Consider the following 21571-nt stretch of genomic DNA (forward strand, 5'->3'; position numbering starts at 1 on the left):
GGAGGGAGGAGGGGGGAGAGTGTCTGGATCTTCCATTTTGTAGTCTGAACCTCTTTCAGAAGTGCACACTAACCTGCCCACCGTGTTATTAGTCCCCAAACCTAAACTATGCATAACTTAACCATTTTATGAATTTTGTTAGTCAGTTCTTTACACGACGTTCAGCCATTTTGCTTCCTAGGGATTTTAACCCCTTGACAGAGCATAAATCTGACAATGGGGCAACAACTTTCCTGACTTCACTGAGTGACCTGGGAAAGGTACAAATATTTATGGAGCCGACTTATCATAAAGTGCATAAGCTACATGCTGTCTTTGGCTAGGAACAGGCGCGCAACACCCATTGGACTCAAAGGGCTTCAGTCCCCCCCCCATCGTGTGTGGCAGCCCGGGATGAGACAGCTTCCCGGGCACACACACAGCCACACCCGAGCAGTTCACAGGTCTTTAAAAGACCATTTGCATGATAATGAGGCCTTGCTGTTGTTTTACAACTTCTAAGATCCCCGAAAGCTCCAATACCCCTATTACTTAATGATTCAGCCCCCGAAATTTTTTCTTACCCCCCATCCCCGAAATTTGCCTCTAGTTGCACCTCAGGCTAGTGCTTCTGTAAGAAAGGTTTCTCCAGTGATTTGGTTACATCACTATGTAGTTGACTTTCACCGGAATGAATTTGGTCCTTCCTCGTCACAGCCGCCCACCAGCTAATGCTTTCATCTTAAAACCGCAATGGGACATTCACACCATTCCTTGAAAAACATTTCTTCAATCTGTTTGTACACCTAAACACCCTGAAGACCTGTAAGATGATATCAGGGTAAACAAGTTCTGCTAAAAACTTCCTTAAAATCCAAAAGGACGTTTGACCACAGGAAATATTTTTTTCCTTGCCAGCACTAGAACTAGGCCAAGATGGTGCTTCCGGGTTTGCGTTTGACGGTCCCTATCAAGCTATTTCATGTTCATGCGGCTCCGAGTAGAGCTGACCAGATTCGCCTGGTAGCCTCCTTCAGTCACCGAAGCACTGTGTTTGACAAACAAATAGGCGCGTCTCATTGTCCCAGGGACGCCATTGCGGTAAATGTTTGCTGGGGAGAGAGGCGGGCCCTGCACTCAAGCAGGGCTTTCAAAGGGCACGGCTCCATTGTCTGACAGAACCACTCAAACAAGGGGTGGGTGTCGGCGCCTTATTGAAGGTCATTCCTGTCACCGCAGGCAGAGTTGGGGTCAGGGCACAAGTCCTAAACAAGCATTTGCAATGCATTTACGTGAGTTTAAGCTATTGGCATTGTAAATGACAATGCCTTTTATTTAAGTTTTAAAAACCAAAACATAAAAAAAGGCATTGTCATTTACAATGCCAATAACTCAAACTTGTGTGAATGTGAGACCTGTTGCATTGCAAATTCTTGTTTTATTTCATATATTGGTGTATTCAAGTGAGTCCTTTAACCAAGGCATTAGAAATCTGAATCCTGCGGCTCTGGGGTGGTGGAGGGGTAGGGCAAATCATGACAGCCTACCTTTCAGTGTGAGTAGAGACAGTGCTATAGGGCTTGCAGGTGGCAGGGCACTGCATCACCGCCCCTTTGGGTAATCTGCCAGCTTCCGTGAAACAAAAGTCTTTCAAATCCTTATGAAAAAAAATGTTCCTTGAAACCTTCTTTTATAAAACAATTAAAAGGAGGAGGGCCAATCTTCTTTGTTTGTGTATAATTTCTGTTTTACTCCAATTTTTCTGTAATGGGTTAATATACCAGCCACTAGTATATTAATGCATCGCACACCATTCAATGGATGAATAACATGTCACCTGTCAATATGACGTGAACATAGAGAAGCATGTCATTTTAACATTATTGATGGGTTGATGTGTGAAAAAAATTTATTTTGCAAATGTTTGCTCATAAGTTTTCATTTTGTGCTTTTCAGGATGCTGTGGTTGTTTACTGTGTACGTGCACTATAGGTAAGAAAATTGCATATTTTTTTAAATAATTTCATCTGGTTTGTAGAGGACCAAACCTTCTTCATCATCCTATCCTATACTCTATACTTTTGGAAAGTACCATTTTTAGTTTCTGGTTACTATTAAAATGTTACTGCCTATTACATGGATGAGCAAAAAATACAACTAAAAATACAATCACAGGCTTGCCCTGGCAGACCTAGTAGCATTGCCAATGCTAACTTTTCAATCTAATTTTTTCATAAATAATAACATCCCACATTTCCAAACTATGGGGTCGATTAGGATGGCGGGCGGACAAAGTCCGTCCGCCATCCTGTCTGGTGCAGGGACCGTCCGCCACAAGGGCGGAGGTACCGTGCCCCGAATTAGGATGCACCCGCCACAGTGGCGGGTGCATCCCGCATTTTTAACATTGCGGCCGATGGTGCTGAAAGCACCGTCCGTCTCAATTTCAAAAATGCATTGTGTACGTTTCACAGCACAACATGACAGGCACCGCGCGGTGCCTGCCATGTTGTACTGTGAAACGCAGGGGGGTACCATAGGTACCCCCCATGTGCACCCCCCACCCCCGTTCACCCTGGGGGCCCGCAACGGGCCCCTAAAGCAAAGTCCGTATGCCTTCTGCATCCGCCCATCCTAATATGGCTGGCGGTGTCTGATAGACACTGCCACCATATTAGACCTTAAAATCTTGATAGTCAAACTAACCTATAATATAACTAATCATAACTCTAAAACACTATATCTGATTACAGTATATATTTTGCCTACCAATCGGAGCAGAAGAAGAACCCTGCTCAATGCTCTTATTAATATAACGATAGAGGATCCCCTAGCAGATTTCCTAATAACAGGGGACTTCAATTTAAATCTCATGTCATCACACATAAGAGATGACACCATAACATCCCAAAACCATGAATGGTTAATTCCCGACCAAGATCTAGGGATCGGCAATAATGAAAGAAACTTGTGATGGATATTGAATCAATACGACTCAGAGTACTTAACGGTAGAATAAAAACAGACGTTCCACCATTAAACAGATACTTCGGGTATAATGGGTATAATGGATTCTCCAGGATTGATTATACCATGACTTCGCTATATATGTTCCACAATATCACCTCGTACCAACAAAAGAAAGTAAACGAAAGTGATCATGCCCAACAGATAATTACAATGAACATCGGAGTAAATAGAAATAAGGAATACCATTCAACTCAAGGGCATATTGGTACAACAAACTATAAAAAAATGTTTTGGAACGTTGAAAACAAAGAAATAATGAATGAAGAAGTGGAAAGGATCTTGGAAGTATGCTTTAAAGACATGGTAGCAAAAACAGTGATAGAGCATTGGGAATACTTCACTGGGAAGCTGACCACAACGCAAACTAAAATAAATATCAAGAAGAAGCAAAAACATTAAGTACCAGCCAGGGATAATGAACACCACCTAAACCTGCCATATACAATAAGGACATTGAAGAAAGAATGAAACAGGATTGTCAGGATACTAAAGAAACCAGGGAAAAAAGTGGAAAATCTGGGAAACCTAAAGTTATTAAATCGAAATCTTAAGAAACTAATATGGGGTGAAAAAAATCAGGCAAAACAAGCGACTTGGGCAAAAGTATTCCACGCCAGCAAGAAAAAGAATCAAAGAGACTTTTGGAAGATAATCAACAGCCTTGCCAGACCTAACAAGCAGGTAATATCATCACCTTTAACTGAACAGGAATTGGATACTTTTCTGAGGAGACACTTAAATCAGGATATATCACAGTCAAAATCCCTCGAAAAGGCACTTGGGTACAACAAAGACAAATCTCCCATTGAGAATAAGGAATCGGATACGCCAATAGCTATAGTAAAAGAAGAGCTAATCAAACCTATTAAAAAACAGAAAAACTGTGCTCCCGGACCTAACGGGATACCTCTGGCTCTCTACAAGGAGAATCCTGAACTATGGGCGACCATCTTAGAGAAACTCTATACAGAAGTCATTATAACCGGAACTGTCCCTGAGTCATGGCGAGGATCATTAATAACTCCAATTTTTAAAAAAGGAGACTGGGCTCTTGCCGAAAACTACAGATTGATTACTCTTCAAGACACGGTCGCCAAGCTATTTGCTAGAATTTTGTTTTCAAAACTATCTGAGTGGTTAAGGGAAACAAAGAAATTGCCCTTAAACCAAATAGGCTTTATTCAAGGCCTAGGAACAACAACAAACATAATGGTTCTTGCACTACTAATGGATAAATCAATTAGACTCAAACAACCCCTGTACCTATGTTTTATAGATTTTAAATCAGCATTTGACTGTGTTAAAAGAAATCTTCTTTGGAATAAACTTGAAAAAATGAATATCCCACTCCTCCTCCTAAAGATGATTCGCCTTTTATATACAGAGACATGGGTAAGTGTGAGGATTGGGGATGGCCAAACACTATCAAATGAGATTCCAGCAAAGGAAGGCCTGAAACAATGCTGCGTTCTAGCCCCTCTACTTTTTAATTTGTTTCTCGCGGACCTAACGGGAATACTGGACGAAGAGAATGCGCACCCCTCGAAACTAGCTGATAAGCGCCTCACAAATCTAATGTATGCGTATGATGTCATACTATTGAGCCATACCAAAGTGGGACTACAGCGTCTTATTAGGCGGACACACATATACTCGAAGGGGAATGGGATGGTCATAAACGAGTCTAAAACTAAGATTATGGTAGTGACCAAAAAAAACAAGAGAAGACAAAAAAGTAAAATGGTTTATTGATACTAAAGAGCTGGAGCAAGTAGAAGTATATAAATACTTGGGTGTTCTATTTGATGCGAATGGAAGCTATCAACTCCAAAAAAGTGAGATTCAAAGAAAAGCGAACTCATTAACTGCAGCATTCAGAATTGTGCAAAAGTCACTTCCCAGCCTAACTTATGGTCCACTTCTGAATGTAATAGGTGCAAAACTCCTACCGACTATTACGTATGGCAGTGAAGTGGTAATGGGCAAGGATATTGAAACCTTGAACAAGATTTTAACAAGAGTCTATCGAGCCATATTCCGTCTACCAGCAAACGCATCCCCAGCCCAAGTAAGGTTGGAGTTTGGACTGACCAATCAGCAATATGCAAGGCAAGGCCACTTTATAAAAGTTTGGAACCAAATAAAAAACGACCACCAAAATGAAATATCACAACTGTTATGGAGAGAAATTAATAAGGACACAAACTTTACTGCCGGGACTTACCTTAGAGAAGCAATAAAGGATTTTGCGATCACGTCAATATGGAAAACCAATATAATCAAGTCATCTTTCAAGGAAATAATTAATAAAACTGCAAACCATTTATCCATCTTAAACAATAAAGCAATCCTCACCAAAAGAAAACACGCATGGACGGTAATTAACGGATACAAAAAGAGGGAAATCCAACAATACCTGGTAACACCATGGACAGAACAAAACAAACAGGCCCTCCTTAAAGCCAGATTTGGAACAATGCCAGGCCTCTGCCACCTTCCCCCATGGGAAAGCCTGGAATCCCAAATGATATGCAGACTGTGCAATAATGGTGAGGAGGATATGCTTCACCTTCTCTGTACCTGCCCTACGCTAGAGAAAATCTCTACTAAAGCTTCCCTTCAAAGTAAGTGACATAAGGACACATAGGCAGGCCTTGATTAATTGTATGAACTCGAACGACATTATTTTAAATGCTATCTTTATAAAGTTTTTAATGGTAGTCAAAAGGAAATTAGAACTTATACCTACTTTATATACTTAATGATCTATAATTTTGATGTAATGATATTTTAGTGTTTTTAATTGAGAAAGCAGTCTTTTTTAGCCTTTGTCTGAGACGTGTAATATTGTAAGATTTTAAATAATCATCACAATAAACTATGTACTTACTTATATTAGATCTTTTCCGCAACGGCGGCGGAAAAGCGACGGACGGTCTTCTCCTCCGCCATGGTCCCCCCCGTAATTGTAATATGGCGGGGGGAAAATAGCTGGAGGACAGGCAAGGATGGCAGACGAATCGCGACCGCCTGCATGGTGGTGGCAATCCGTCCACCATCCTAATTGACCCCTTAGCACATTATACATTACCCATATGTGATATGCGTAGATGTATTTGTTGCTTTACATTTACAGTATACAGTTTGCTTAGCAGAGAACCCTTCAAGGTAAAATTATAAATATACATCTGTAAGTATCATGCAGTTGGTTATATGTTCAGTGTTGTGTCCAGAACAGTATACCAGTATTGCTTTTAATTATACTGGGTGCTCCCTTATGTCTGGATGAGCTATCAAAAAATAGGAATCGAGTGATGACAATAGCCCACTTTTCCAAGGATCGCTCTAACATCCTTTTGTGTTTCAGAGCAGAAAAATTTCACAAGAGCAGATACTAGATCTGGCACTAGTTGCCTTTGGCCTATCCCGAGGAAGTCACATTTTGAGAACATTATTGTAGCTTCTTTGGAGACACCTTTTAACCTTTTGCAGCAACATGACTGAGAAGGGTTTCAATCCTTCATGCCACCCTAGTCTGGAATGCTAAGAGTATATTGTCTAGATACTTTACAAGTGTTCAATAATCTAGATAACCCTTTAAAGCTTGACTAAAAATGGAGGGCCTTTCTGTGTACCCTTGTGCTAACCAACTCCATGTGTATCTTTTATTGTGAAATTGGAATGGTATTGGCTTTCGGGATGCAAGGCTATAGTGAAAAATGCAGGACTCACATCAAGAATGTTGAAATATGTTGCTGTGATAGGGATGTTGGTCAATTTAGTAGCTGGAAGTGGTACCACAGGGAATGAAGGAACCACAATCTTGTTCATCTATCATAAACCATGAACAAAACAAAAGTTAGGGGTCCTATTCGAGCTCTAAGAGGTCCTATTTGCAGGAAGACTCAAGGTGTTACAGGGTCTATCATGTATTTCTTTCTACATCCCTTGCTGTAGGAGATCTAATATAATAGGTATAAGATCTAGCTCGCTCTCATTAGATATTTTGTATTGAGGTATCCTAGGTAGTTGTGCACCTTGACGGGAAACAACCTTTACAATGCAACCATTACATGGCAATACACTTACAATGCAGTCATTACATCGCAACATCCTTTACAATGGATGTCACTACAACGCAGGCATTACAACGCATACCATTACAATGCATGACACTACATCGCATGTCACTACAATGCAGGCATTACAATGCATATCACTGGAGTTAGAAAAGTATTTTAACCCCTACACTATCCAACACTTACCCTACTGTTGCACCCTTTGGAGTTAGAATAGTAATTTTTACCCCTACACTATCCAATATTTACCTTAAATGCGATTTAATGGAATGCGTTGTAAAGTTAATTTTTTTAAATGCGATGTAGTGTCATGCTATGTAATGGAATGCATTGTAGTGGATTTTGCGATGTAAAAACTGGGTTGTCAGTGAATGCGTTGTAAATGTATGCATGTAACGTCATACATTCCGCCTTGACATACCTTTAAATGGACTGGAGGGAAATCAAAGACGTGACCTACATCATTAGGGTATTGGGTCCATACATGTGAGGGAACACTATTTTGCAGGCCAATAGGAACCAGAGATGTGGAATATTCTTGAAATGTCTGTAAACGTATGCCCTTAGCTTTACTTTCAAGACAAATGCCCTCTTGTGTACAGTGTATAGTACTTCGAAATTCATATAATAGGTCTTTTCCTTATAAATGTACGGGCAGGTATGACTTAGAAGCAACATATGCTGATCCGCCAGAGAACGTATTGCTATCTCGTGAGGTTTGTTCAAGGGATAGTTACTAATTCACCTGTTAAACCAACCACTGATATGGAATTTCCCAAAAGGGTGGACTTGAGCAATGCAGGTGCCTTTAACACACATATTGCAGCTCCCGTTTCAACCAGCACAGATATTTTCTGACTCAATATCTTGCTAGTCACATAAGGGCCCTTTTGGTCCATTCCAATTGTAGGAGCGAGACGACAGCCATTATTATTCGGACAGCTCTAGAACGTTTTGTGTTGTTGTGGGTAATGTCCATTAGATAAGTAAGTGTCCAAAGACTGCTGATTGACTTGATGTGCTGGCGACTGGGGCACTGGAGATTGGAGAGGAAAAGGAACTCCAGATTGCAAAGGGGCTGGGAGACTTGGTACATTAGGATCAACAGCATCATGGGGTACTGGTAGACCACAGGCCTCCTTCCTCTGTTTGCATTTTGCAGCACAGAGCAAGCATTGCACCATTGTCTAGGCATATTACAGTACTGACAGATATCTCCTCATATAGGCCCCATTTGTCCTTCCCTGGTTGTATATTTACCCCTCCCACTACCTCTACTAGATGCTCCTCTAGCTGAAGTTCCTTCATTGTTTCCTGCACAATGCCCCTAGTAATATTCTGTATGCACCACCATCAGCCACTCCTTCACCTTTTTAAGTTTCTCCTCTTGTTCTTCCAACAGTTTTTCCTGGTAATCAGCATGATATTGGGCAGCATTTGGTAGTTGCTCTAATGGTTCTTCCTGGCAGCAAACACAAGAAGTTTGCAGGTGTGTTCTAATATTAGGTCAGGGACCTGCACAAAAATATTGACAAAGCTGATAGACCTTCATCCAGAGTGTAACGCATAACACCATCTTCTTGATATAACTGTAATAAGCATACGTAATAAGCCTGCACTGTCTCATCTTCACTTTGAGTAAAGTTTATTATTTTTAACTAATCCACCCTCTCTTCAGGAACCTTTTTTTAAAAATACTTTATAACCCTGGTTAACTTAACTTCTGTGTGCCCCCCCTCTTCTTCTAAATAGGACAACATAACTTCTACCTCAGACCCTGACCCATTTTCTTTGTCCCTCTGGGGCTCTGATGTTGTCCAGTTGACCTCTGTTTTTACAATCTTTCTACAGATCTTTTGGTACTATAATATTGAACAATACAAACAAGTCCTTCAAGAGCAGCCCTCCCATTGCAGTTAAATGGTAGAATTCAGTATACTATTGGCGAGGTTCTTCAAGTAGCTTAGGGAAGACTTTAGTAAATGCTAATAAGTTGGCTCATTACCAAGGAACATGGATATAGGCTGATTATTTGCCACCCAAAAAGGGCACCTCACAAAAGGACAGCAAAAGAGCTGGGTATGCTGTTTGCACTAGCCCCACAATCGTAGTACTGCAAGACTCGCCAGAACTTCCATCTATTTGTTGAATAATCCTCAGGTATTTTCCAGGACCAACAATGTTCTAGTGGTTTCCCAAGTTTCTATGCACCTGATTGTTGTTGATCCCGCTACAGCGTCCTTCAAGAGATCTGAACTGGTCTCCCAGCAAAAAATGAGAGATTGCCCCCCAAACAGTAATGTTCCCAAGGTTGCTAGCCAAGGTACGAGGATCCACAGATTGATGCCAGTGGTCCAACAAGCTTACGCCGACGACCAATTGAACATGAAGGCAGTGATTGAATGTGTAACCAACACACAAAAGAGGGAGGACTGGGCACAGGTTAGAAAGAGAAGTCCAGTACCTGTGCTCCCTAGTGTCAATGTTTAGGGTAGGGCAATGTCATCATGTCTACAATTCTCACACCTGGAACATACTTTATGGTGAAAGCATACTCCTGCAAACAATGCAACCACTTGCTATCGTAGGAGTTGCTTTTCCTGCTCTAGTCGTGGAAAATAGGTCCACCAATGGATTGTGATCGGTACGCAGATCGAAATGTGCACTCCATGCATATATACAGAAGCATTGTACCCCCCACCAACATGCCAATGCCTCTTTTTCCACCATGGGATATGAACATTATGCACATTTAAGAGTGTGTGACGCAAAAGCCTCCACCATTTCTTTACCTTTATGCTCTTGCATCAACACCACACCTAGACCACATCCTCTGGCATCATTGACAATTATTGGTTTATCCTTTGTATTAAAAGGTTCAAGCGCACTTGCTTTAGCAATGGTCAAATCTATGATGCTAAAAGCAAACTGGCATACTTCCAACCCCACAAATGTCACATTCCTTTTCATTAACTCAATCAGGATAAGTACAAATTCAGCAAAGAGATGCACAAATCTAGCATGTTATTCCGCAAGACCTAGAAGGATCTTAAGTGGTCCTTGTCTTGCAGAGATGGAGCTTTCTCAATTGCTTCTACCAAGTTATGCTTGCGGTTGAGGTCCTCTCGAGTCAATGTGTGACCCAAGTACTCCACCTCAGTTATGCAAAAGGTACACTTCAGAAAACGTATGGTGAGCCCAGATTTCTCCATTCGACAAAGAATCAGTTTCACATTTTCATTGTGCTTGATTCCGTTTTATCCCCACATCAACACATTGTCCTGGAAAACCAGTACATTTGACGTATCCCTCAACACCTCCTGCATGGCCCTTTGAAAAACAGCAGAGGCTAGTGCTAAACCAAAGGGCATGCTAACTACACAACAAATGGAAGAAAGGTGTTGTGTAGTTTCTACTAATCAGTAAGAACTATGCGTTTGTGGACAACATAAACTTAGGATGGTGGCAGACTGAATCTGTGCACTCCTGCAGGATAAGTTGTGCCTTAGTCCAGCTAGCACACAGTGCCACCATAAGCCTCCCGACACCTAGACAGGGAGCAAACAGTTCTGGCAAATACCAAACATGACAAGCCTGTTCCCTCAGGAACTGTGGTGATAGACCTGGAACATTCCGCTCATTCACTTCGCTCAGAGAAATATACTAAAAATATATGAAGGGACATTTTCAATGTTTATTGAACCAAAGTGATTCTGGCATAGAAAATATGTGTTGCAATGATTAATAGACAGGAGCAGATGGAAGTTACAGGAAGCATCCGAACAGTGAACAAAATGTTCCACCATCTAAGACAACTAATATATATAGGCATATGCAGCAATATAATAATCTAGCATACTCCTACGATGCAGACCCTAACCTACATGTCTAGGGTGTAAATGTATGTTCTACCAAGAAACCCTCTACTGAATGATCAAGCCTCAGTACCTGGAGGGTAAGAAAGTAAGATTCTGTCTTAGTTATGAACAGGACACTAGTAAGAGAGATGTTAATCAGTTACTGAATGAAAGCTTCAGCATGTCGGAACCCCTCAAAGTCAGCAGAAGTGTCTCCTCTGAATATACTCAGAAACAAGGGCTATATATAGAAAAAGGCATCCTTGCTTTGGGCTGGGATTTTGATCAGCCTGCCATTGATTGTATACCACAGACAGCTGTTTCACCATATGGACGTAAATAACAAACACGTTTGAAAAATGCATGTGAGGGCCTTGTACACAATGCCAAGATAATGTGATAGTCTTCTTGCAAGGTTTCCTCATGCTAGCAAGATCTAACAAACTAACCAAAGTGTCACAAATTCAAATATGTGTCAAAGGTGGATGCAACAAAGTAAAGGCAATTTTAGGAAAGAACCATGTACATATAAAATGGCACCGTTTCCTACTAAGCCTAACTGGGACACATGACAAAGGGTAAATAGGTAAAGCTAATTGGGGAAGAGCAAGGTCTTAGGCAGAAGATGGTTCTGAGTTTACCTGAAAAAAAGAGGCACTTTATTCCATAGGATAGAGGCTGAATCTTAGAAGGAGCAGCCTCCAGTTCTTACCATTTTAAGCCGAGGAACAATGGCCAAGTTAAGATCATCTGATTAGAGAGGTCGGGATGGTAACTAGAGGGATATGAGATAGTTGAGAATGGGAGCTCCCTGGTATCTTATGGGCAATGCACAAGTTCTTAAAGTATACCCACTTGTCCAAAGGAAGCCAGATGAGCTGCTGGAGAAGATCAGTGGTGGAACAACATTATGGGAGGGGGAAGAGAAGCCCTGCTGGGGCATTTTGAGCAATCTGAATTTTTTCTGTGACAGCTTGTTAGCTACTAAGTAAAGCACATTGCAGTAATCTAAACATGACGGCATTAGAGCTTGATTAATGGTCTGCCTCATGTGGGGGTTGAATAAGCCAATGAGGTGTTTGAGGCTTTTCAAAAGACCAAAACAGGTGCTTGTCAGTGATTTAGCTTTGGGCCTCAAAGGCAAGAGTGCCGTTTGTCCATACTCCTAGATTTTCAATAACTGGTTTGGGCTTGAGACGTGGACCGAGGGTAACTGGCCATCAATAGTCTCCCCAGGAATGAGAGTCTTTATCTTACAGGAGAATTTTTGTTTTGTATGCATTTAATCTCAAGCAGTTGTTATTCATTCCATTAGCAACAGCAAGCGTTGCTTTTTGAAAGCTGGCCATGTCTTGCATGATCCCAAAAGATTTTACTATTCCCTGAACTCATCTAGTGGTTCTGGTCATAACCAGAGAACACTTCCTAAATAGTATTGTTCAGTGTGTTGTGCACGTGATGCAGTTGCAATTCATATTGGTTCATTGAACTAAGTCCTTGCACCAAGGGGTTAGGAATTCGAATCCTGCAGTTCTGGGATGTAGAGGGTGGTGCTGATCAATGCGGACTGCCTTTCACTGTGAGCAGAGCTCACAGGTGGTAGGCCACTGTACCACTGCCTCTTAGGATGGTCTGCCAGCTTCCCTGAAAGAAAAATCTTTGAAATACTTTTCCTAAAAAATGTTCCTTGGAATGATCTTTGTCAAACAATTAAAATGAGGAGGGCCAATTTTCTTTGTTTTTAAATAAATTGTGTTTCAGTCATATTTCCTGATTAATGAAATATCTACTTGTGTACTAATGCACCAACATGTCATTCATTGGGTGACTAACATGAACTGTCACCTGTTACTGTGACATGTTCATAGAGAAGCATGTCACTTTAGCATTATTGACAGAGTTGATGGTTGAATATAAAAGTAATTTGCATTTGTTTGCTCAGAACTTTTCATTTTGTACTTTTCAGGATGTTGTTGTTGTTAAACAAGTTGAAAGTGTTGCACTAAAGGTAAGAAAATGGCTTTTTCTTAATAATTGCATCTGGTCTGTAGAGGCTCATGCTTTCTTCATTATCATATACTATACTTCTTTCAGACTGCATCATTTTCTGTTTTTGATTACTTTTAATACCTATCACATAGATGTGTCAAAAATACACATGAAAGTAAAACCAGAGGCTTGCAAGGAAGACCTAGTAGCTTTGTCAATGCTTACTTATTTATTTAAATGTACTTTTTTCATAAATAATAACTACACACGTTTCCAGACTTAGCAGATTATGCACTTTCAATATGCAGTATACATCAATGTATGTGTTGCTTTAAATTTAGAGTATAAAACGTGCTTAGCCACCGAAACTCCAATGTTTATTACAAATACACATATGTAAGTATCAGGTAGTTAGTTATGAGCACACTGTTGTGTCCAGAACAGTATAACAGTATTGCTTTGATTTATACTGGGTGCTCCCTTGTGTCTGGATAAAGCTGTATCTCGCATATGGGTTCTAGAGAGAAGTATGTGTCATGGGTTATTATACTTATTCCAAATTAACTTGGATAATATTTTTCCAGTCCAAAGCTGTAATAATGTGCCTGAAATGGTAAAGGCTTTTGTTACATTTTCAGCTTGGGAGATGGCACTGTGCTAATCCTGCTCCTAAAGAGTTTGCTGTAAAAGTTGCAAAAGGCATTGTCCCTTTCTAGCTTGGCGTGGATGTGCTTTGTTAATCCTATGTTAAAAATCAGCTAGAATAACAGACATTTGAGGTGAGCAGATTTAGAGGGTTGCAGTGTGATCTATTCAAAGGAACTGTTATCCAGCTAAACGTGGGAACTGCCCAGAATTCCTTGCTTCCTGTTTTACATAATTTATGCAGCATTTGTGGGCCTGAAAGGGTATTGGTTTGACCTACTCTGGGTGCTCCCTCATGTCTGGACAACACTGTACCTGATGAAAGGTGCTATTGCACACTTTCCTTGACAGACAAGCTTGTGAGTGTCCCTGTAAATTAATATAGTACCTTACTTTACATGGATCTAATCCTTGCAACATAGCTATTTTCTGCTTCAGATGTCTGCTTGAAAACATGCGTAGGATATTTCTCAACATATCAATAGGTTCCTGCCATATACTGGTACAGCCCCATTTATATACAGGGGCTCATATACGCCTTCCCTGTATCTCTTCAGCTGTCACTTCCTATACATTTCTAGGTACCATCACCTCTTTTGGAATAGGACTACCATCCGTCATCTCATAACATCATCCAGAATCATCAGCTCCATGCACTAGTGCGTTCTCTTGGAGATATCTTTCTTTATTAAAGAAAGGCTCAGTACTAGAAGTATGTCCTCATTCACCACTGAAATTTTGAAGAAGTTAGTTTTATTAACAACTCTTTTATTTTGGCTTCTTTTTCTCATCCACAACGCTATTTCATCCAGTGTCTTTATATAATTTGAATTAAAATAAATAGGTTTTTTTAAAGCAAAGGCTGTATCCACTACAACCTCAACATATTCCTTTTGTCTGAGTGTTTCTCTTCTTCTCTTACACCTTTGTATACTTGTTATTAGATTGTTAATTACTCTACTACAGAACATTCTAATTTCCTTAAAACGCTTTCGACTTCTTTTTGCACAATTTGTTTCTCTTCATATCATTGACTGTTTTTCATTTTTAGTTGTTCCTAAAGCTTGATTTTGATTGGTTCCAGTCTGCAGATACAATTTTAGGAAATGGCTTTGTCCTTTTACAAGCAGCTCTTTTCTCTATTTGTCAATTGTGTTTCTCGGTCGTGAGTATCCTTGTCTCCGTTTCTTCCTTTTCTCACTTTTGGATGTCATTGCGATTGTGTGTAGTGAACTATAAATTGATATCTGAAACTAAAATAAAACATTTTTAGCTTTTCAGTATACAGCATAAAATAGTGAATTGCAAATAAAACAGTTATATTAATAAATTATCGCTAACTCCATTCAGTTTAGTTCAGAATAACTTTATTCAGATGATGATACAAACATAAAAGCAGAAAGAGATATAAAACATAAGAAAACTTACAGTAAAATACATCCATAGTTGATAAATAATACAATAGTGCCTTGCAGAAAACCAAATGTTAAAACAGATAAAGTGCATATTTCACATCAAGGTAGCAGCCTGTAAAATAACTAGCAGCATCACATATTTTAAGTAAAGTGCATGGTATACAACGTTTACAACGAAGTTTTTACCACGCACTACCACTACAACGCAGGCCTTACCACGCATACCATTACAACGCATTGCGCTGGGGGGCGCTCTAGGATAGGGAATAAGTATAATTTTATATCCAACACCTTCCCTAGTGTCCACGGGGACTGGAGTTGGAATATAAAATTATACCTACCACTATCCAGCACCTCTAAGCGCTATGCGTTGTAACGGTATGCGTTGTAAATACCGAGTTATAATGGTATGCGTGGTAAAAGTATGCGTTGTAACGTCATACATCCAAAGTGCATAGTTGTATGTGATCGTACAGCAGCATAAAGAAAATGAGCTATAGAAGTACAGGTTTTCTCCTCTTGGAGACGTTAAAGGACAAGGTGAGCTTAGACCCAATGTCTCAAATTTCTAGATCTTAAAATTGGAGGCAAGAAATTTTTAGTGTATAATCCATAAAATGTGCAAAAGAAAAGAAATGAACTAACTATAGACATCATTGTTGCACGGAAAAATAATTGCCTTTAAGTTGGTGTGGTAACCTAAGGGGAAACAGAGTAAATATTTTACTTTAACCGCTTTAAACCTGAATAGCAAAGAGCCCTTCCAGGTCCTTCTGGCTTTCCAAATATAACTATTGGGTATAGCCTCCATGTTCAGGGACACTTACTTTCTAATAATTGCATTCTGCAATACATCCTCAACTCTCTTGTCATTCAATTGGGCTAGCATTAGAGAGGACGCCTATCATTATTGTTAGATGCACATGAGGCAATGTCAAAAAGCAAGTGATAAACCAACCTCATTGAGTACATTTTTCATGTAATACAACCATGAGATCGACATGCCCTTGTCACAAGTCATCGCAAGCACAAGGATATTCTGGACAGAGTGCTGAAACCTTTCAGACACTCACCCCCAGTCACAGATCTGGGTTGAATCCATCATCATTCTTTAGCTCACTTTGCCACGCCAGTTCAGACCCGTCCATATGCAAATTCGCCTTGACCCTGTTCCTCATGGGAATAGTACAGGCCGAACTGGCAAGCCAGGGCTTCCACTGACCGGAAGCAAGCATCTTGGGACGAGTTACGGGTAACACCTCTCATCAGCCAGGATAGCTTAAATCAAGGAGCAAGGAACCCAGGTCTGGGCATGTCTTGCCAACATGAAGTGAACAAAGCAGCACCCCTCATCAACCAGGCAGTCATTTATTATGGCCCTTAATAGTAGGGCATCCTCATTACGCCAAATAGATAGCCACAGCAAATGCAGTCTTCTTCAAATAAGTATCACTCAAGTGAGCAAGACCCAGTTCGCTGTGACAGATCAAATTTAAGAAAGACGCTAGAACAGGCAAAGCTCTCCGGCAACAATTATTTTCCTCCTTCTGTAATGTGGTGCAATCAGCAAGACCCCAAATACCTTCCCCATAGGAGGCTAAAGGAAAGCATTGTGCAGTATAAATTTGTAGCACCGGGGCAAAAGGCCAAACATTAAAGGGGCGCAGGAGGCTAAGTAGTGAAGCCATTCACTTTTGATGTGTTTGTCCTTCTCTGTATCGATGTATGTATTCGTCTCTTACTGTGTATTCTATCATACCCACTACTGTGTTCTAGTGTATGTACCCATCTTTAAATGGGTATGTATCTACATACATGATTCGAGTGTGTCAATACCTTGGCACATATCTCAATGTCTCTATCAGACAAGCTATAACAGTGCCATGAGATGTACAGAAATGTTCCACTATTCAACTCTCTGTCTTAGATGTCTAACTGTGCATATATATGGGGGAATGAATACCTCAGTGTCTTTGCTACGGCTTACAGGAGTATGTTGTTATCTATCCAGGTACCTTTCATACTGCTGCATATATAAATGGTTTCTGAGTATGTAAGTGAATGTAGACGCGCGTCTTTTGTTCTGAGATTAGGTGAGAGAGAGGCGTTATGGTCTATGCACATGTAAAACAATGTGTTTATGGGTGGTATACTTTATGTACAGGTTGGCATACGGATCTAGAACTGTATCAGTCAGTTACCAATGCTCAATAGGGCATCTCCCACTTTTCTAAGCACAAAACCGTGAGCTTTATAGCATACCTACAACATATCTCAGAGGTCTCTTAAGTGTACTAAAACATGGGTTTCTCACTGGAGAAAGAGCTAATACATGCCAACTGAACCTTGCAGTGAAAGTGCACTGATGTAGTCTGCATTGATGGTCATCACCCATGTTTGAAGTTCTATTTCTGTCAATGGATGCTGAAGCAGTGTCAGTATTTCCATACATATATAAGTGAGTTTAGGGTTACACCTGTAGTAGTGCCATAAAATGTTGAGGAAATGTACTGGTATATGACAGTCTGTACCTGCCTGGGTGTCTATATATGTATGTAATCGGCTGCAGTAATTCTTCAGTGCCTGTGCCAGGGATTAGAGACCTATGTAGACGTGACTGCAACTACCTTTGAGTCTGCTGCATGAATAAGTAGTTTCTGGTAAGTGACTGAATGTACATGTGCATCTGCAGCAGTCTCATTAGATGAGAGATAGTCTCCATGGTTTTGTGAATATATATATATATATATATATATATATGAAATGAACTGATATATATATATATATATATATATATATATATATATATATATATATATATATATATATATATATATATATATATATATATATATATATATATATATATATATATATATATCAGTTCATTTAGGGTTGGCATGCTCTTCGTAGTACTGGTCATAAGGGCCTGCAAGTGCACAAGTAACTTATTCAACTTAAATGGCTTCTCTCATATATTCCAGCATAAAACACCATCCTTTTTGGCATACCTAAAGCATATTTCGGGAGTGTATTCTGTGCACTAAAACATTGATTAGACACTTAAGAAAGACCTATAACATGGCAAGTGAAGCATTGTAGTGAGACAGTACAGACAGGGTCTGCACTAGTAGCCATCACCCATGTTTGAAGGACTTTTTCTGTACATGGCTGAGAAGGTTGTATCACTACTTGCCTACATATCCATGATAGTGTAGCAGTACACCTTAATTGGTGCCATGAGATGTTTAAATAAGTGTGCTGGCATGTAACTGCCTTTAATGATACTGCTATAGATGTCTGAATCTCTATGTAAGTGGCGGCATAAATACTTCAGTGTGTTGGTTAGGCAGTAGAGAACTACCTTTGAGTCAGATGCATGCATAAATAGTTTCTGTTGAGTGACTAATGTATAGGTGCTTCTGTAGCTGTCTCTGTAAGTGGTGTGTAGGTGGGTGTATGTGTGAGTAAGTGGCAGTTTGAGTGGGTGTATAGGTAAGTGAGCGACTTTGTGAGTAGCTGTATTGCACAGTAAGTGTCTGTGTGCATGGATGTATAGGTGAATAGGCATGTGAGTGCTTTTATGGCTGTGTAAATGGGTGTGTAAGTGGATGTGTGTGTGAATGGGTATGTGAGTGGCTGCATGGGTGACCAACTAGCTCTGTTAGTAGTTGTATGGGTGAGTGAGTGGATTTTGAGTGCCTGTATGGGTGAATGAGTCGGTGTGTGAGTGTGTAAGTAGTTGTATGGGTTTGTGAATGGGTATGTGAGTGGTTGTGTGGGTGTGTGAGTGGATGAATTAGAGGCTGTATGGGGGAGAGTGGGTATTTGAGTGGTTCTGTGGATGATGTCATCAGTGATGCCATCAGTGATGTAATTTGAGATGTCATCAGTGATGTCACGGAACATTTAATGAGTTACGTAATATGTGCGGTAATAATATGGCTGAGATACCCGCCACCCCCTCTCAACACAATCCCCAAGGATGGGAAACCGGAAACAGTTCTGAACTTTTGGAAGACGGGAGGGAGTGACCCTCCCGGCCGTATTTATTAAAATATGAAAAAAAAATTAAAACATTAAAATAACAGTTTCATATCATGTACAATTTCATTACCACATTGCGATGTTTGGCTAACCTTAACATATTCTCTAATACAAAGGTTCTCCTAGCCGAACTAACATCCTACAAAACATTTAACTTGAAATTATGAAATTGTACATCCTAACATTTAAGGGCCAACGGCAAGGTCGTAACCGGTGTCAAGATCCCTAAACCAGAAACATCCCCCTCACTTGTGAGGGGCGACCGCACAGAGGTGTACCTCGAGTGCAACTACCAATTTCCCTTGACTTGACGGGGGCCCCAATAAACTCGACGCCACTTAAAGGTCGTCCGAGGACTCGTGTGAGGTATCTAGAAGGTAGCGTAGACACCCCCCCCAAACCCCACACAACTTACCACATCTGCCGTCGCAGATGACCTGGCCCCGGGAAATTCTCCAGGAGGGGGCTGTAGCCCCTCCTACCCAGGAAGGGGCCTTGACCGCCTTTCCTTTCCTTTCGGCGGCCCATCCTTAGAAGGGACCGCCTACCCCGTTGAGGGGCCAATGGCCACCTCCCTCGAGCGATCCCATCCGTAATGGGTGACGCCCACTCATAGGGATCTTCCAATTAGTGCTCACCGATCATGACCTTACCGCCCGACCAAAATAAATACGACAGTTCTAAACTAAATGACTAATTTACTTAAAAGACAGTAAAAACAACAACTTTATTAATAGCATGCTACTGATCAACACTAGAGCAGGAGTACTTTATTTGCAAAACATACCACAATCGACCATTCTTTATTGCATATTCAAAGTTATCCCGATAATAATCCGAACCTGTAAACAAAATTAGAGTTACCACATTAAACTTTATTCAAAACCACTTGCTGTCCTCAGGGGCTGGTGGGTGGGTCAAAAATGGCTCTTCGTTCCGTCTCGAGCTCACGTGCAGCGAGGTGGTGCAGCTTCAGAGCACAGGAACAAGAGGATGCTTCCTTGGCTTGTTGCTCCTTTTATCCGTCTTCAGGGCGGGCGTAAACCCGCCCCGGCCTGTCCGAGGGCGTGGCCGGCCGCGTCAGTGTCTAGGCCAGCCCACTCCAGGGCGGGAAAAAGGCGCGCCCCGGCTACGCCACTTCGGGCATACCAGCCGAGACTCGCCTCCCGCCCAAGATGGCTTCCCGGGGGGATCGTGGTACTCCACCATACGTTCGGGGGGACCGAATGGTCGCCCCTTTCCATATGGCTGAGATACCCGCCACCCCCTCTCAACACAATCCCCAAGGATGGGAAACCGGAAACAGTTCTGAACTTTTGGAAGACGGGAGGGAGTGACCCTCCCGGCCGTATTTATTAAAATATGAAAAAAAAATTAAAACATTAAAATAACAGTTTCATATCATGTACAATTTCATTACCACATTGCGATGTTTGGCTAACCTTAACATATTCTCTAATACAAAGGTTCTCCTAGCCGAACTAACATCCTACAAAACATTTAACTTGAAATTATGAAATTGTACATCCTAACGTTTAAGGGCCAACGGCAAGGTCGTAACCGGTGTCAAGATCCCTAAACCAGAAACATCCCCCTCACTTGTGAGGGGCGACCGCACAGAGGTGTACCTCGAGTGCAACTACCAATTTCCCTTGACTTGACGGGGGCCCCAATAAACTCGACGCCACTTAAAGGTCGTCCGAGGACTCGTGTGAGGTATCTAGAAGGTAGCGTAGACCCCCCCCCCAAACCCCACACAACTTACCACATCTGCCGTCGCAGATGACCTGGCCCCGGGAAATTCTCCAGGAGGGGGCTGTAGCCCCTCCTACCCAGGAAGGGGCCTTGACCGCCTTTCCTTTCCTTTCGGCGGCCCATCCTTAGAAGGGACCGCCTACCCCGTTGAGGGGCCAATGGCCACCTCCCTCGAGCGCTCCCATCCGTAATGGGTGACGCCCACTCATAGGGATCTTCCAATTAGTGCTCACCGATCATGACCTTACCGCCACAGGCCGGAGAGTTGACCGGCTATCCGGACCCCCCACAACACTCCTACCTAAAGGTCATGTCTTAAAGTCTTTAGCCAAGCTACACAGTCTCCTATGAGTAACTCGTTCCCCACCCGGGACAAATGAACACCATCCCCCAAATACATACTGTCACCCGTAATACAACCATGCGAAATAGAATGCAGTGTATTGGAACGGAACAATCGACTCACTTTGTTATTAATTTTTCTCACTGAATGATTCAGAGCAGAAACAGAAATAGCCCCCCGCCATACTTTCCGTGGGATCATATGTGACCATGCAATCGTGCACCCTGGAACTCTCCTCGCCAACCAACTTACAGTGGAAAGCATCGCCTCAAGAAGAAGTCGTCTACCAGTGGTGACCAAATCATTGCCCCCAAGATGTACTATGACTATAGCCGGCGGTGACCTTGTCCGCCCTAGCAAACCCTCAAAGAATGATTGAAACTGGTCAATACAGAGTCCGCCCCTTCCGTAGAAGGACACACTGTACCCGTA

At 41.4% G+C, this 21571-nt stretch overlaps 1 protein-coding gene across 2 annotated transcripts in view; it reads left to right on the forward strand.

The window, feature by feature from the left end:
• Nucleotides 1–21571, forward strand: part of LOC147740930 (uncharacterized) — a 206619-nt gene that overhangs the window by 149855 nt on the left and 35193 nt on the right. For both annotated transcript variants that reach the window (XM_086936073.1, XM_086936075.1), the window contains 2 exons: nucleotides 1936–1971; nucleotides 12912–12953. In XM_086936073.1, coding sequence (XP_086792199.1) covers nucleotides 1936–1971; nucleotides 12912–12928 — 53 coding nt within the window. In that variant the 3' untranslated portion in view covers nucleotides 12929–12953. The remainder of the gene's footprint in view (nucleotides 1–1935; nucleotides 1972–12911; nucleotides 12954–21571) is intronic.

The sequence above is a fragment of the Lissotriton vulgaris genome, chromosome 1_1, assembly GCF_964263255.1.
Source record: "Lissotriton vulgaris chromosome 1_1, aLisVul1.2, whole genome shotgun sequence".
Lineage (NCBI taxonomy): Eukaryota > Metazoa > Chordata > Amphibia > Caudata > Salamandridae > Lissotriton > Lissotriton vulgaris.